At 41.4% G+C, this 18,000-nt stretch overlaps 1 protein-coding gene across 1 annotated transcript in view; it reads left to right on the forward strand.

Annotated features, from left to right (window-relative positions):
- Positions 1–18,000, forward strand: part of LOC141066950 (myomegalin-like) — a 397,502-nt gene that overhangs the window by 109,634 nt on the left and 269,868 nt on the right. The window contains exon 5 of the mRNA XM_073558018.1: positions 15,294–15,386. Coding sequence (XP_073414119.1) covers positions 15,294–15,386 — 93 coding nt within the window. The remainder of the gene's footprint in view (positions 1–15,293; positions 15,387–18,000) is intronic.

Raw genomic sequence — 18,000 nt, forward strand, 5'->3', positions numbered from 1 at the left:
ATCCAAAGACATAACATTTTTTGTTTTCTTCTCTAGTCTTCCCAATCTGGTGCTTGGCCAAGAGGTCCTCGCAGTGCCTCCCAGGGTCGTCGGCGACAGCAACGCGGCGGTCACCAGCGTGTAAGTATAAATATTTTTGCTTTGTTTTTTTGCACTTTTTATTTCATTTCTTTTGTGGAGGCTAATTATGTTATTTTTGTCTTTTTCTTTAACAGCCTTCACAGCGTGCTCCCGACTCTGACGGTGAGGATGGAGGGATTGATGTGGACCGCCTCATCGATCTCGTCAGAGAAAGGGAGCCGCTCTGGAATATGGCTGACCGCCGCCACGCTGACCTGATCGTTACCCGACGACTCTGGGAGGAAATCTGTTCGCTCCTTGTGGGCCGCTGGGAGGACCTCGAAGCTCGGGCCCAGATTAAAGAGCGTAAGTATATACAGTACCGGTTGCTTGATGTAAACCAGTGTTTCCCGAACTCCAGTCCTCGTGGTCCCCACGGATCATGTGTTCAGGATTTCTATTTACTATGGAAATCCTGAAAACATGACCCCTGGGGACCATGAGGACTGGAGTTTGGGAAACACTGATGTTGTATACTAACCACTCCTTTCTCGTTTCAGGGAACAGAATTGTGAATCGGTGGCGGTCTGTCAGAGATCGTTTCAAGAAGGAGTTCAATAAAGAGATGCGGGCCCCGAGTGGATCTGGAGGACGCAGGAGCAAGTACAAGTACGCAGAAGCCCTGTCGTTCCTCCGGGAAACAATGGTCACCAGAAGGTAAATATTACACACCACATGTGAAAAAAAATGTTATATGTAAATTTTTTTTTCAGCCAGGGCCATACCATGTCAGTATTTTAATTGTTTTTTTTTCTCTTTATTCCACAGCACGGTGAGCAGCACTCGGGAGCCGGCACGATTGGACCCTTCTGAGGCGATCCCTGAGGAGACCGGCACCGAGGGACACTTCGACCGCCCCGGTACATCTGCACCTTCCCAGCCTTCCCACACATTCGACCCATCTGTCCCATCCACCAGCACAGGAGCATCGTGGCCGCCTACATTACATGAAGCTGCTGGTGAGGAGATCGCTTTCCCTTTACCCCACCCTTCTGCCCCTGCCACCTCTAGTACACCTGCGGGTACTGGGCGGCAGCTGCAGAGGGGTCAGGAAAAGACTTATGCGCCAGAGTTCTTGCATCTGAATGCATCTTTCCAGAACTGTCTAAAAGTCTTGTCAGAGCAAATCTCCGCAGGCTATCAGCAGATCAACTCCAGCATTCTGGAGGTGAAGACACTTCTGCAAACCATGCATTCAGAAGCAAGATCTTCGCCAAACCACACCTTTTTCAGGTCTGTTGTGGGGCGCATGGAAACGCTCTCTCCTGCCCAGCAGATGCATGTAATGCATTCATGCCACGCTGCTCTCCAGCAAGTTACCTCCCAACCTCCTCCTCCTCCCACCACAGTAGTTCCTCCACCTGCACCCCCTCCAGCCACTTTCCATCCTCCCCCTCCTATTACATCTACACCCCCTCCAGCCACTTTCCATCCTCCCCCTCCTATTACATACCATCCACCTCCAGCCACTTTCCATCCTCCCCCTCCTATTACATACCATCCACCTCCCCAGCACCATCCACCTCCCCAGCACCATCCACCTCCCCAGCACCATCCACCTCCCCAGCACCATCCACCTCCCCAGCACCAGCAACCTCCCCAGCACCAGCAACCTCACCAGTACCAGCAACCTCCACAGTACCTGCAAACTCCCCAGTACCAGCAACCTCCCCAGTACCAGACATCTCCCCACTTCCAGCAACCTGCCCCGTACCAGACATCTCCCCACTTCCAGCAACCTGCCCCGTACCAGACATCTCCCCACTTCCAGCAACCTGCCCCGTACCAAACTCCTTCCCCATACAACTTGCTATCAACATCATCTGCTCCTACAGTCCCTGCCCAACCCTCCACTCCACCACCCACCACCTCTTCTGCTTCCCACATGTCCACCCATTCTGTAGTTTTTTCCACACCTTCACCTCTAACTGTTCCTTCCCCACCACGATCCCAGTCCTCTCTCCACACTCCCAGTGTCGAAGTGTCCCGCAGCCCCTACAGCAGTATTTCCACCACACACTACACAGAATTATAATGTGTGTATTTAAATAAAAATGACCAGTTTTATGGTTTCAGTTTTATAGTTTCAAAGTTTTATTAAACAAGTTTATTAAAATTTTAAAAAAGTTTACTAAAAAAAACATTTTTCAATAAAAGTTAAATTATTTTACACTGGTTGTCTGTCATTTCTTTCTGCGGTAAAAAAGGTTAAATACAGGGTATTTAAAAGGTGAAATGGTATTCAAAACTAGGTATATAACTGTGGGTAAATTTTAGCTTTTTGCCACAGTTGTGTTCCTGGTTGTGTTTGAAGCAAAGTATTTCACCTAAAAAGTTGTGTTTATTGTTGGTGATTTCCTAACAATGTACACAACTTTTGTTAAAAGGTGAAATACTTTGCATAAAACACAACCAGGTACACACCTGTGGCCTAAAGCTAAAAATAGAGACCATGACAAGATAGCCAACTTTGGTTGGCAAAGGTATATACTGTTGGTACAGAAGGTACACAAGTTTGGTTAGGGCACAAATCTTTCACACTCTGTCATCCTGCCAGTGTACTCTGCCTTGAGGTGACATAAAGTATAGTGCAAAATTGTCCCTCATTACTGAAACCGTCACAGAACTTCTAGTGGTAATGTCATGGTAATCTTGCAAGGTGGTTTCTTCAGAGGTGTCCTCAATGGAAATGGGTTCCTTGCAGATAACAAAATTGTGGAGTACCACGCACGCTTTGATCACCTCGTCCACAGTTTCTGTCTTGAGGTTGATCGCAGTCAATAGGACCCGCCATTTGGCTGTCAGAATACCAAAGGTACATTCAACCATTCTTCTTGCTCTTGTGAGGCGGTAATTAAAAATGCATTTTGGTCTTGTCAATCCTCTGCTAGAGTACGGTTTCAAAAGGTGTTCTGACAGCTGGAAGGCTTCATCCCCTACACAGACAAATGGCATAGGTGGACCAGATGTTTGCGGCAGCGGTCTAGGTGGTGGGAACTGGAAGGTGTTTCCATACAGTTTACGCCCCATGGCAGACAGTTTGAAAACTTGAGAGTCATTGGAGCGGCCATAGGCCCCAATATCAACCACAATAAATTTGTATTCCGCGTCAGCGATGGCCATGAGGACAATTGAAAAATATTTCTTGTAATTGAAATATTCCGATCCCGATCCAGCTGGCTTTACAATGCGGATATGTTTCCCGTCCACAGCGCCCAAGCAGTTTGGAAACTGACATATCTGTTGAAACTTGTCAGCAATTTCAATCCACCTCTCTGTTGTGGGCTCTGGTAGAAACTCTTCAGCTAAGGAGTCCCACAGTGCACGGCATGTGTACTTCACAATTCCAGATATGGTGGAAATCCCGAGTCTGTACTGGAAATGCAGTGACGAAAGGGATTCTCCAGTTGCAAGAAATCTGTGGGGAATTAAAAAACAATAAATTAGTTTTAAATCACAGCATTACATACCAAAACTGACCTATAACACTTGGAGATACAAATTACCACCAACAAGATTGCAGTGAAAGTGTGCTCTGATGCGATCATATCCAATAAATGTGGCTTACCTTAAAGTCACCATCAGACGCTCTGCTGGTGAAACAGAGAAGCGGCAATAGGTGTCCGCTTTTCTTATGAGGTGTGCAATACGCTCCACCAAGTAATCAAAATTCTCCATTTTCATCCTAACATATCCAAAAAATTTATCCGGGTTTCGTCGAAGGTCCATGCATAGTGTAGAATAGACCCCACGCGTCATTCTCTTGGCTGTGATGGGGTGGATCCACAAACGTCGTCTACGATGCCTGATGCGCTGCTGTCTCGCTCTCTCCTTCTCCAGAACAATCACCCTCAAACGATTTGCCTCCGCTGTAAAATCCGCCAAATTCTTCAAAATATTTCCAATGACAACATCCATCTTCGCCAGTAACTTGCTCTTCTCTCCAACCTGCACTTTCTCCTCTACAACCTGTCAAAGAAGGGCTGTAGGAACATGCTATATATAGTTTTCCAGTAGCCAATCCCGTTCGGAAGGCCACAAGGGTCAATTTTAAAAACCGGATCCGGCGTAATCCGTCGAAAAACGGATAGAAAAACGGATGAACCGGATGAGACGGATCCGGTTTTGTCTGGCCAGAAAAAGATGGATCCGCCAGAAAACCGGATCCGTCACATCCGGTTTTACGAAACATTTGCCGGATCCGGCGTTCCGGCACGACGCCGGATCGCGCCTGACGCCGAAAACCTGATGTGTGAAAGTAGCCTAAGAAGGAGAAATAGGATCCTTTGATTACAACATGTTTAGGGGCTGTTAAAGTCTGATTTTGTGTGTTTAGTGAGTGCTATCAAGCCTTTAAGCTTGTAAATTATTAATATTTGATACATATACTGCAGTGCTACGGTCTTTTTTTTTTTTTCAGTGTTGTTAGTTCTTAGAGGCGTGTTTTGGGATAATCAAAAAACCTTCAGTGATACTGCATTTATTCACTTCTACTTTTTAAGCAATACACCTGACATATATAAAGGTATATATCTAAAATGTCCCCAAAAAAAGGGGATTCCCCACTGAGTAAGAATCAAAGGACAAGAGGTACTACATACCAACCAAAAACGATCCCAAAGGGAGATTCTCCCAATCTACTCAGTCCTGTGAGATCTAGATCACCCATTAAAGGGGAAAATAAAAATAATAAACCGTTAAAGAGTAATTTATTATACAATAAATCAGAGCAAGGAAATATAGTCTCAACAACTAAACAAAATTTATATCCTCCTTCCGTGATCACATCCTCCCCATCTGTTAATCCTAATAATAGTAAAATTAACATCACTACAGAGGAAGAAATGGATTTATCAAAATCAGTCAACAGAAAGGGAGACAAGGATAAAATTAAAGGGGGGGGTTACTTTTGTCAGACTCAGAGAGCACCTCGGAGGACATCTCCCCCAATGATAGTCCTGCAAAACAGCCTAAAAAAAGGAGCGCTCGGAATTTTTGGGTGATACTGATTTCGTGCCCATTAATTTAGATGATCTGCTGACATCGGAGAAGCAGGCCACTGAAGGTGTTTTGGCTAGATTCTGTAGATCTATCAATGATTCTATTAGATTGGGATTTGAGGCCCAAAATAAGACCCTTCAAGACACTTGCAAAGATTTCACCCAAAGATTCGAGGCAAATGAGTCTAGAATTACCTCCGTGGAAAGTAAAACGGATGAGCTGTCCAGACAGAATTTAGAACTAAAATCTGAGATTGATTTCCTTAAAATAAAAATGACTGACCTAGAGGACAGAAATAGGAGGAGTAACCTTAAAATTAGGGGGATCCCTGAAGAAATTCCTCAGAAAGATCTTGCAGGTTATGTCACAACCTTTTGCAAAAAGATTATACCTAGCTTGACGGAGCTAGAACTTACTTTAGAAAGAGTGCACCGTCTGTCTCGTCCCAAAGGCTTACCTCTGGACAGACCTAGAGATGTTATAGTAAACTTTCATTTTTATATCACAAAAGAAAAAATACGTAATTTTACAAAAGAGAAAGGTCGCTTTCCCGCACCATACACTCATATCAAGACTTTCTCTGATTTTTCTAAAAATACAGTGGACGTTAGGAAGAATTTCAAGGTGGTCACCACTAAACTTAGAGATATGAATATTTCATATAAATGGGGGTTTCCGGTTAAATTAATAGTGTGGCATAGGGGAAAAAATGTCCTGCTTAATACTCTGGAGAAGGGTCTGGACTTTATATCTTCCGTTCGGGATGCATATAAAGATAAAGGAAATGGGTAAATCTGAACTGCCAGTGATTTAACTAGGTTGAATATTTTCTTGTTAACTATTTATGGATGGCTGAGAGGGAATTTAGCCACTCTTTCTTTTTAGTCCCCAAAGTAGGTGAGATTCCAATTAATGGGAATCCTCCAGGAGGACTCTAGAGAGTTATTTTTCTCATTATTTAGTTTTAGTTAGATTGCAAGGTCTACTGTATTACTTTTTTTTGTGTGTGTGTTTTTCTTTTTCTTTTGATTGTTATTGTTTTGGAATCTGATTAGGCCCAGTAATTGTTATAATAATAATATGAAGATTAATATTGTTACTTATAACGTCAGAGGACTCAACTCCCCATATAAGCGTTTCACATTTTGGAGAGAGGTAAAAAATTTTAAAGCAGACATAATCTGTGTACAGGAAGCCAAATTCACAAGAGAGAACCACCCAATCTTTCAGAATAAAAACTTTCCCCACATGTTTAAATCCCTTAAAGATACAAAAAAGGCAGGTGTGATCACTATTATTAATACAAATCTCCCTTTTCTGTTTGAAAGTGAAGTTTTGGACCCACAAGGCAGGTTTCATATTCTCGTTTGCTACCTGAATAATAAAATCTGCACTATTGTTAACGTTTACGCCCCTAACAGCAAACACATTTCTTTTTTCAATAAATTGATAAGAAGGATCAATGAGGTTAAAAAAGGAGAGCTTATTATAGCAGGGGACTTTAACATGGTCCCGGACAGCATTTTGGATTCATCTTCTATGGTCCGTCAAAAATATCAATCTCTGTCTAGATGGATTATTCAAAACAAACTATATGATGCCTTTCGGTGCCTAAATTCAACATCCCGAGAGTATACCCATCATTCTGATGCCCATAAACCATCATCAAGAATAGATTTATTTTTAACGGACATCTTTACATTATTAAAGTTCAAGAAGATCGAAATCCTGAAGAAATCAATTTCAGATCACGCACCAGTTAGGGCGGAATTTAGCTTGGGAAGGCCTATAGAGAACAGTTTTCTCTGGAGAGCAAACTCAGCTCTTTTTCACATCCCTGAATGCAGAGAGTTAATTGAGCAAACGATTAATAATTACTTTGCTGAGAATTGTTCAGAAGAGATCAATCCGTTTACTTTGTGGAATGCCCATAAGGCAGTGGTTAGGGGGTCCATTATCCAACTATCATCAAGGATTAAAAGGAAACGGAGGGAAAAAATCGTGGAGTTGCAAAATCTAATAAAGTCAAAAGAAGAACTGCAAAGCAATTTATTAAAACCCTCACATGAGATTCAAATAGAATTAATAAAGCTACGTTCTGATTTAAAATCAGTAATTATCTCTGATTATGATGCGGTAATTAGAGCATCTAAGTTCAAAAATTACACTTCAGCTAATAAACCTACTCGGTTTATGATGTCTAAGATGAAGCAGGATCGCATCAATAGAAGGGTTTCTAGAATTAAACTAGCATCAGGAGAAGTTAAATCCCATCCTTTGGATATCTCTAATGCATTTGCAGATTTTTTTTTCAGAACTTTATAATTTAAACCATGACTCTTCGACTCACATCCCCAATGAAGATGATTTAAAATCTTTTTTTACAAATCTGAAACTTCCCAAAATAAGCTCCTCAGACTTGGACTATATAAATAAAACTTTTTCGGATTTGGAGATTTGTAACACCATTAGAAACCTAAAATCTCATAAAGCATCTGGACCTGATGGGTTTTCGAATGACTATTTTAAATCCTTTGCGAATATTCTTTCCCCATATTTAAAAAAAGTCTTCGATCTAGCCTCGACTCAGGGACAATTCCCTAGAGAAATGTTGGAGGTGTGTTCATTTTAATTCCAAAAGGTAAAGGGGACCCAGAACTAGTAAATAACTATAGGCCTATCTCTCTCATTAATGGAGATATAAAGATATACTCAAAGGTTCTTGCGGATCGTCTCAAGAGAGTGTTTCCCTATCTGGTCAATAATGACCAAATTGGATTTATAACCGGACGACAAGCACCAGATGGTACTCGTAGAATTTTAAACATTTTAAACATGATTAGAACTTCCAACATACCATCGGTTTTTGTAACCATTGATGCGGAAAAGGCATTTGATAGATTGAACTGGGCCTATCTTAGAACGACTTTATTTGAGTTTGGATTTAATGATAGCTTTATTTCGTCTGTCTTTGCTCTGTATTCTAACCCAAATGCAAGGGTATTTATTAACAACCAATTATCCAATACATTTTCAATAACCAACGGCACGAGGCAGGGTTGCCCTTTGTCACCCCTGCTATTTGTTTTAGCTGTCGAGCCTTTAGCTGAAAAAATCCGGAATAACAATCTTATTAGTGGTTTTAAAACCCAACATTGGCAATACAAAATAGGTTTGTTTGCAGATGACTTATTTTTTTCTTTAACAGACCCTATCAGATCGATAGAAGCATTATCTTTGGAATTGGACTTGTTCCTAAAGGTGTCATACTTTAAGATTAACCCATCTAAATCCAAAATTCTTCAATTCAATATGGACCAAGACTCACTTGAGAAACTTAAAAAATTGACGAACTATATCTAGGAAGAGACTGGTATTGAATACTTGGGAATTATAATCACCAACAATTTCAAAAAAATAATTCCAACAAACATAGATGCTCTCATTAAAACATTCTCACGGGATTTTGTTAAATTTAACCTCATTGATCTCTCACTCATGGACAAAATTTTGATGGTCAAATCAGTTATTCTACCAAAAATGTTATATCTTTTTAGGATACTACCATTGGTTATCCATTCTTCATTAATAGGGAAAATCCAAAATTTAATAAAAATTTTTATTTGGGGAGGAAAAAAGGCTAGAGTTGCTTTAGACATTCTGCATAAGAATAGGAGGAATGGAGGTATGGGTCTCCCCAACATTAAGGCTTATCACCAAGCTTGGCTTATAAAACATAGTCAGGTATGGCTTGGGGCTACCTCTCCTGCTTGGCTGGATATTGAATTATTTTGTAGTAACTCTAAATCTTTGCAAGATTTACTTTTAAAGTACATATTTACTCCTTCTTTGAGAGACTACCCTCATCCAATTTTTCAGTCTATCATATCTGCCTGGTTGAGCCTTACAAGGCTTGTTAGAGGGGAAGACAGAGAGACTCATATTATGGATTTTTCACTGCAAATCTTAGCCTCAATATTTCATTTCTCTTTACCTAAATGTTGGTTAGACGCTAAAATTAAAAATGTGGGCAACATCTATGATGGTTCAACCTTTCTGACATTTAGCGATATTAAAAGGATATATGGATTGCCTTCTTCAGAATATTATTCTTTTATTTTTTTAAAAGAGAAGATTCAATTCTTACTTAAAACTAAACATATCAGCCTAAAAGTCTTCTCTTTAATATTTGGGAATCCTAATCACAAAACGATTTGGAGCCTTAGAAACATCTATAATTTTTTTAAAAAAGACACCAACCTGCTTAAAAATGCTTATATTATTCGGTGGGAAACTGACTTCAACTCGTCTTTCCCAATTGAAAATTGGGAACAAGCTATTAAAAACACCTATAACTCCACGATTGCTATGTCTTTACAGGAATCTTATGTTAAGGTTTTGTTGAGATGGTACTATGTCCCAACACGCCTTGCTCATGTTAGCCCAGATAGCTCCCCTCTGTGCTGGAGGGGTTGTGGCTTCCCTGGCAATATGCTTCACATTTTTTGGAGCTGTCAAAAATTAAAGAGTATATGGAGAGAAACAACTTTGCACATCAACGCCCTAACAAGTCATAAGATTACCATCACTCCTCACATGGCTTTGTTCTCTCTTGATCTAGAAGATATGGATTTGACATTTAAGTACGTCATAATTCATATATTTTTAGTTATTAAAAACCTTTTGGCTTCCTGGTGGAAAAGGAAGGACGTCCCTAATTTTTCTATTATTTTGGATGCCCTCCGAAAACTAGTCATCTGGAATATAGATTTGCTATTAACAATGATTTGCTGAGTAAATACAATAAAAAATGGGACAAATGGAATGCTAAATACATGGGGCTTTGAACCAGAAATGTCTTTGTTATTTTTGTTTTGTTCTGGGTCTGGTAACTTATTAGTTAGTCTTAGTTTGACTTTGTATAGTTAGATAGACTATATTATTTTAATTTAATTGTGTACTGTGTTATTATTCTATAATTGTAAGTGATTTCTATGTACTTCTTATATTTTGTATTTTACACTTACACAATTATGGCTACAATTAATCCATGCTAATGGGTTCTCTAATTTTTATAAAAAAAAAAAAATTCCCATTTCCTACCTCCCTATCCCTTCCCCTCCTTTCCTATTATTAATAATCAAAAGTTTAATAAAAATTATTTGAAAACAAAATAACTAGCAAGAAAAAAATGCAATTGCAAAATTATAAAAAAAATATTTAAAAAATGATAGTAAAATGCCTGCAAATATAAAAGTGCACAAGAAATAATTAGCAAATTTGCAAAATAAAATCACAAATGAGCATGCAAAAAATAAGAATAATGCTAAGTAGTAAATGCCTAAAGCTGCAACCATGAAAAAAATGCAATATAAAAAAAGAGAAAAATATTAAATTAAGTGTGCATGGAATTTTTAACCAGTTACTTGCTGACTGACAAGATGCAGTGGGCTGTGCAGTTTTTGCAGAAAGTACATGCATGCCAGTGCAGCCATGTCAGCTTGCACTAAGAGTGGTGATCTCCAGACATGTTGCATGGAAGCCCTGCCTTGCAGGAACTCAGCAGAAAGGCAGCCAGCAAACAGGAAATGCATCTGCAGCAGGGAAGGCTCAAACTTACTAATGCACTGGCCCCCAGCTGCCTGCACTCTCATATGCACCAGGAGGATTTTGCATTTGCACAGTGCAAACTCCAGAATTTAGGCTCCTCTTACCTCCCTTACCAGGCTGAGACATTCTCCCCTTTGCTTTGGCTGGGAGGGTGCACAAAAGACTTTGCCTCTCCTCTCTTTCTAGTTTTACAACCAACATGCAAAGTGACAGTGTGCAGCTTCAGATCATCCTGCAGAGCTGCCAGGGGTTGCGTGAGGCTGGTCCTGGATTGCACTTGCAGTGCACGGTGCTCCTCGTTCTCCCTCCTCCGCTCCATAAAATAGATTTACAGCACTTGCAGTTGCAGCCGAGAATCGCCAGGATTAGACTGTCAGCGGCCTCGCTGAACAATAAAGTATTTTTTTTGTGAGTAAAAAGTCTCTGACTGGAAATAGTCAGGGCTGTCTGATGAGTCAGATAACACCTACACGTCGGACTCAATATCACGCGCACCTCTGAAGAATTAAAGGGCTGGCGGCCAAAAAACGGGCAAAGTGGCTGCAGGCCGCACAAGATGATATCACAGGCCGCATACAGCCCACGGGCCGGACGTTCCCCACCCCTGATTTATGCAGTCATGGCAGAAAGTGTTGGGACCCTTAAAATTGTTCAAAAATATGAAGTATTTCTCACAGAAAATTTTAGCAATTACACATAATTTGTTATGCACATGTTTATTTACTTTGTGTGTACTGGAACAACATAAAAAAGCAGAAAAAAGAGCGAATTGGACATAATTTCACACAAACTCCGAAAATGGGCCGGACAAAATTGTGGATGAACATCTTTGTTTCAAGCATGTGATACTTGTTTAAACCCACCTGTGGCAAGTTACTGGAGTAGGCAATATAAAACATCACACCTGAATCCATATAAAAAAGGGGAAAAGTTGACTTAATCTTTGCATTGCGTATATGTGTGTGCCACACTAAGCATGGAGGACAGAAAGAGAATAAACTGTCTGAGGACTTGAGAACCAAAATAGTTAAAGAATATCAACAATCTCAAGATAACAAGTCCATCTCCAGAGATCTTGATATTCCTTTGTTCACTGTGCACAACATAATCAAGAAGTTTACAACCCATGGCACTGGAGCTACTCTCCCTGGAAAGGAGAGAGAAAATTGAAAAGATCAAGTTGCAAAGAAATTCAAGCTGTCCTGCAGGCTCAGTGTGCATCAGCATCAGCGTGATTTATCCGTCAACATTTGAATGAAATGAAACTCTATGGCAGGAGTACCACATAACTGACACAAGGACACAAAAAAGATAGACTGTAGTTTGCCAATTTCTTCTGGGAAAGCGTTTTGTGGACAGATGGGAACAAGATGGAGCTTTTTTTGTGAAGCACATCATTTTACTGTTTACTGAAAACTGAATGAGGCTTACAAAGAAAAGAACACATTACGACAAATATGTTGGAAGTTCAAAGCTGTTTTAGAGGTTATTTTGCTGCCTCTGACATTGGATGACTTGACTGTATGCAGTACATCATGAAATCTGAAGATTAGCAGAGAATTTTGGGTAACAATGTAGTGCCCAATGTTAGAAAGCTGTGTTTGCGTCCAAGGTCATGGGTCTTCCAGCAGGACAATGATCCGAAACATGCTTCAAGAAACACCCAGAAAAGGATGGAAACAAAGCACTGGAGGAGTGTTCTGAAGTGGCTAGCAATGAATCCGGATCTAAATCCCATTGAACATCTGTGGAGAGATTATAAAATTGCTGTTGGGAGTAAAGAATTCAAATATAAGAGACCTGGAGCAGTTTGTAATAGAAGAGTGGTCCAAAATTCCAGTTGAGAGGTGCAAGAAGCTTGTTGTCTGTTTATACAAAGTGACTGGTTGCAGTTATTTATTCCAAAGGATGTGCACTGTGCAACCATATATTAAGTTGAGGATGCCAACAATTTTCTCTGGCCCATTTTTGGTGTTTTGTGTGAAAAGATGTCCAATTTCAATACATCCAAAGGATATAAACATGTATAGCAAAATATGTGTAATTGCAATACCGTAATTTTCTGGGAGAAATACTTCACTTTCTGGAACAAGTTCAAGGGTGACAATACTTTTGGCCATGACTCTATATATGAAAAAAGTGCTCCAGTAGAAGAGTGCTGTGAAGTTTTTTAATGGGCCAGATTTTGGGTGTGGGATTTAGAAGCGACTAAAGAGCCTGGGATTGGTCGCTCCCATACAATCCAGCCCAGGTTTACAAGCCAGCAGCTGGATTGGCTCAGGTGGGTGATGTGTGTGAGGGATTAGTTTTGCTGCTGACCCATACTGGATCGGCTGGATTGGCTCAGGTGGGTGATGTGTTTGAGGGATTAGCTTTGCTGCTGACCCATGCTGGATTGGCTCAGGTGGGTGATGTGTGTGAGGGATTAGTTTTGCTGCTGACCCATGCTGGATTGGCTCAGGTGGGTGATGTGTGTGAGGGATTAGTTTTGCTGCTGACCCATGCTGGATTGGCTCAGGTGGGTGATGTGTGTGAGGGATTAGTTTTGCTGCTGACCCATACTGGATCGGCTGGATTGGCTCAGGTGGGTGATGTGTGTGAGGGATTATTTTTCCTGCTGACCCATACTGGATCGGCTGGATTGGCTCAGGTGGGTGATGTAGATGAAGGAATTGAGGGTAAACTGATTAAATTTGCTGATGACACAAAGCTAGGAGGGATAGCTAATACTAGAGAAGAGAGAGAGAGGATTCAAAAAGATTTAAATAAACTGGAGAAGTGGGCAGCAACTAACAGAATGGTTTTTAACAGGGAGAAATGCAAAGTACTACATCTGGGCAATAAAAATGGAAAAAGCATATATAGAATGGGAGGAATAGGGCTAAGTGACAGCACATGTGAAAAAGACTTGGGTATACTAATAGATCACAGACTGAATATGAGTCAACAGTGTGATGCAGCAGCAAAAAAGGCAAATGCAATTCTAGGATGTATTAACAGAAGCATACAGTCTAGATCACGTGAAGTCATTATTTCCCTCTACTCCTCTTTGGTCAGACCTCATCTGGAATATTGTGTCCAGTTTTGGGCACCACATTTTAAAAAAGACATCAACAAACTGGAGCAAGTTCAGAAAAGAGCGACCAGAATGGTGACCGGTCTGCAAACCCTGTCTTATGAGGAAAGGTTGCAGGATTTGGGAATGTTTAGTTTGCAAAAGAGAAGACTGAGAGGAGACTTAATAGCTGTCTACAAATATCTAAAGGGCTGTCACATTGTAGAAGGATCAACTTTATTCTCATTTGCACAAGGAAAGACTAGAAGCAATGGGATGAAACTGAATGGGAGGAGACACAGATTAGATATTAGAAAAAACTTTTTGACAGTTAGAGTGATCAATGAGTGGAACAGGCTGCCACGAGAAGTGGTGAGTTCTCCTTCAATGGAAGTCTTCAAACAGAGGCTGGACAGACATCTGACTGGGATGATTTAGCGAATCCTGCTTTGAGCAGGGGGTTGGACCAGATGGCCCAGGAGGTCCCTTCCAACTCTACGATTCTATGATTCTATGATTCTATGTGTGTGAGGGATTATTTTTCCTGCTGACCCATACTGGATCGGCTGGATTGGCTCAGGTGGGTGATGTGTGTGAGGGATTAGTTTTGCTGCTGATCCATACTGGATCGGCTGGATTGGCTTAGGTGTGTGATGTGTGTGAGGGATTAGTTTTGCTGCTGATCCATACTGGATCGGCTGGATTGGCTCAGGTGTGTGATGTGTGTGAGGGATTAGTTTTGCTGCTGACCCATGCTGGTTCGGCTGGATTGGCTCAGGTGGTTGATGTGTGTGAGGGATTAGTTTTATTGCTGACCCATACTGGATCTGCTGGATTGGCTCAGGTGGGTGATGTGTGTGAGGAATTAGTTTTGTTGCTGACCCATACTGGATCGGCTGGATTGGCTGAGGTGGGTGATGTGTGTGAGTGATTAGTTTTGCTGCTGACCTATACTGGATCGGCTGGATTGGCTCAGGTGCGTGATGTGTGTGAGGGATTAGTTTTGCTGCTGACCCATACTGGATCGACTGGATTAGCTCAGGTGTGTGATGTGTGTGAGGGATTAGTTTTGTTTCTGACCCATACTGGACTGGCTCAGGTGGGTGATGTGTGTGAGGGATTAGTTTTGTTGCTGACCCATACTGGATCGACTGGATTGGCTGAGGTAGGTGATGTGTGTGAGGGATTAGTTTTGTTGCTGACCCACACAGAGCGAGGAGCAGTGGCTGAAATTGCCGTATGGGTAAGAGACCGTGTAAACTTGCCCACTCAGAGAAGGGACTGTTTCTTTGTTTGCTTGTTACTCGTTTATTCGGAGAAAGGCTATTTTTGTTTCATGTTGAGTTTGTTAATGTTTACGCTGGGAAATAAACCTAAGACAGTTTTTGTGCCATGAACCAAGTGCCAATGTGTGTACCCAAACCGTGCAGCGGAAGAGCGAACCCCTGTTATATATAATATATGTTAGTCTTTCCTGTACTTACAGAACTTTCACATTTTCTTCTAGGTTATGGAACTATATCAAATAGTAGACGAGCACAACACTACTATTGCTAAATTACAGGATGTGCTATTAAAGGGTCAAAAAGAACAGCTAAAAGTAAGTAATGCTAAAGGACTGCCAACACAATCCTCACTTCCTATGATGCTGCCAAGCACTGATCAGCAGGCATAACCTATTCAGTAAGTCCTGGGATGGTCCCATAATAAAGCTCAGCAATTATAGTAAATCCCCTGTGGTCACCATCGGCAAACTGCAACTCACTCGTAGGCATCTAATATATAAAGCTCAATGTTTGTGTGTATGTATGTGTGTATGTCCTGGGATTGGCATCTGCCCCGTCGCAGGTACAGCCGCAAAATTTGGCACAGTCACACGTCTGGACCCCGAGAGCGTCGTAGGCTATGTTGTGAGGTGAAATTTTAACCCTGCGCGTTCCAATTCACCAAACAATTTTGTCTATTATTATCATTTCTATGGTGTTATCGTCCTTCTGTAAAGCTGGAAATAACACAATTTATTACCATGCCAACACAGACCACCCTGCAAAGACTGCAGGGGGAGCCCAGTATCACACAGGATAGGATTAGATATACGGCTCAGCAGTCAGTATCACACAGGATAGGATTAGATACACGGCTCAGCAGTCAGTATCACACAGGATAGGATTAGATACACAGCTCAGCAGGCAGTATCACACAGGATAGGATCAGATACACCGCTCAGCAGACAGTATCACACAGAATAGGATTAGATACACAGCTCAGCAGTCAGTATCATACAGGATAGGATTAGATACAAGGCTCAGCAGTCAGTATCATACAGGATAGGATTTGATACACGGCTCAGCAGTCAGTATCACACAGGAGAGGATTAGATACATGGCTCAGCAGTCAGTATCATACAGGATAGGATTAGATACAAGGCTCAGCAGTCAGTATCACACAGGATAGGATTAGATACACGGCTGAGCAGTCAGTAACACACATGATAGGATTAGGTACATGGCTCAGCAGTCAGTATCACACAGGATAGGGTTAGATGCATGGCTCAGAAGACGGTATCACACAGGATAGGATTAGATACACTGCTCAGCAGTCAGTATCACACAGGATAGAATTAGGTACACGGCTGAGCAGTCAGTATCACACAGCATAGGATTAGATACACAGCTCAGCAGTCAGTATCACACAGGAGAGGATTAGACACATGGCTCAGCAGGCAGTATCACACAGGATAGGGTTAGATACAGAGCTCAGCAGTCAGTATCACACAGGATAGGAATAGATACACGGCTCAGCAGACAGTATCACACAGGATCGGATTAGATACACAGCTCAGCACACAGTATCACACAGAATAGTATTAGATACACGGCTCAGCAGACAGTATCACACAGAATAGGATTAGATACACGGCTCTGCAGTCAGTATCACACAGGATAGGATTAGATACACGGCTCAGCAGGCAGTATCACACAGGATAGGATTAGATACACGGCTGAGCAGTCAGTAACACATGATAGGATTAGGTACACGGCTCAGTAGTCAGTATCACAAAGGATAGGGTTATGTATACACAGCTCAGCATATGGTATCATACAGGATAGGATTAGATACACGGCTGAGCAGTCAGTATCACACAGGATAAGATTAGATACACGGCTGAGCAGTCAGTAACACACGATAGGATTAGATACATAGCTCAGCAGAAAGTATCACACAAGAGAGGATTTGGTACACAGCTCAGCAGTCATTATCACACAGGATAGGGTTAGATACACAGATACACATGTTGTTTATGAAAAGGCTCTTGAATGAGTTGAAAATAAAATACTATCAATACTTGAGTAATCGTTTAGTTAATTTGTGTTGCGCATCTGTAGTGTTGAATATATGATGTGAAATGTTTTTATGTGCAATATAATCATTATAATTTGTTATAACTAACCACAGTTGGTTACTATGCCCAGGCAACGCCGGGCTCTTCAACTAGTCTATTACTAAAACCAGTAATGAAGCTCTGTGTGGCCTTTACACTTTTCGTCAGGAAGCCACTGGAAAAAAATAAAACTGATATTCGGGTTGCTTCTGCATGTTCTGCAGATATTATTCTAACAACAGTGTATAATTTTACATTTTAAGGCAATTTTACTTTTTGAAAACTCATAATATTTTAGTCTTTTTAGATTAAAACTGGACTAATATGCAATACAGTCCATACTTAATGCAGCGGCCAGGATCGTCCATCTGGCTAATCGGTACTCGGACTCATCCGCTCTTCGCCAGTCCTTACATTGGCTGCCCAATCATTATAGGATCCAATTCAAAGTACTTGTTCTCACCCACAAAGCTCTCCACAGTGCAGCACCCCCTTACATTTCTTCCCTCATTTCTGTCTATCGGCCTAGCCGACCGCTGCGCTCTGCAAACGACTTTCGACTAACCTCTGCACTAATCCGTACCTCCCACTCCCGACTCCAAGACTTCTCCCGTGCTGCTCCTATCCTCTGGAATGCTCTACCCCAAGAAATCAGGACTATCCACAATTTGCATAGTTTTAGGCGCTCCCTCAAAACACACTTGTTCAGAGCGGCCTATCACGTTCACTGATCAAAGTAATTCTCTGTGTAAGTGTGCTTGTGTAGCCCATTCACTATCTCCATCCATCCTTCACTCGCTCAAGATGGCTGGACCTTCATTGTAAATACACA

Source organism: Dendrobates tinctorius, unplaced genomic scaffold, assembly GCF_039654945.1.
Source record: "Dendrobates tinctorius isolate UK_male_01 unplaced genomic scaffold, ASM3965494v1 ptg000012l, whole genome shotgun sequence".
NCBI lineage: Eukaryota > Metazoa > Chordata > Amphibia > Anura > Dendrobatidae > Dendrobates > Dendrobates tinctorius.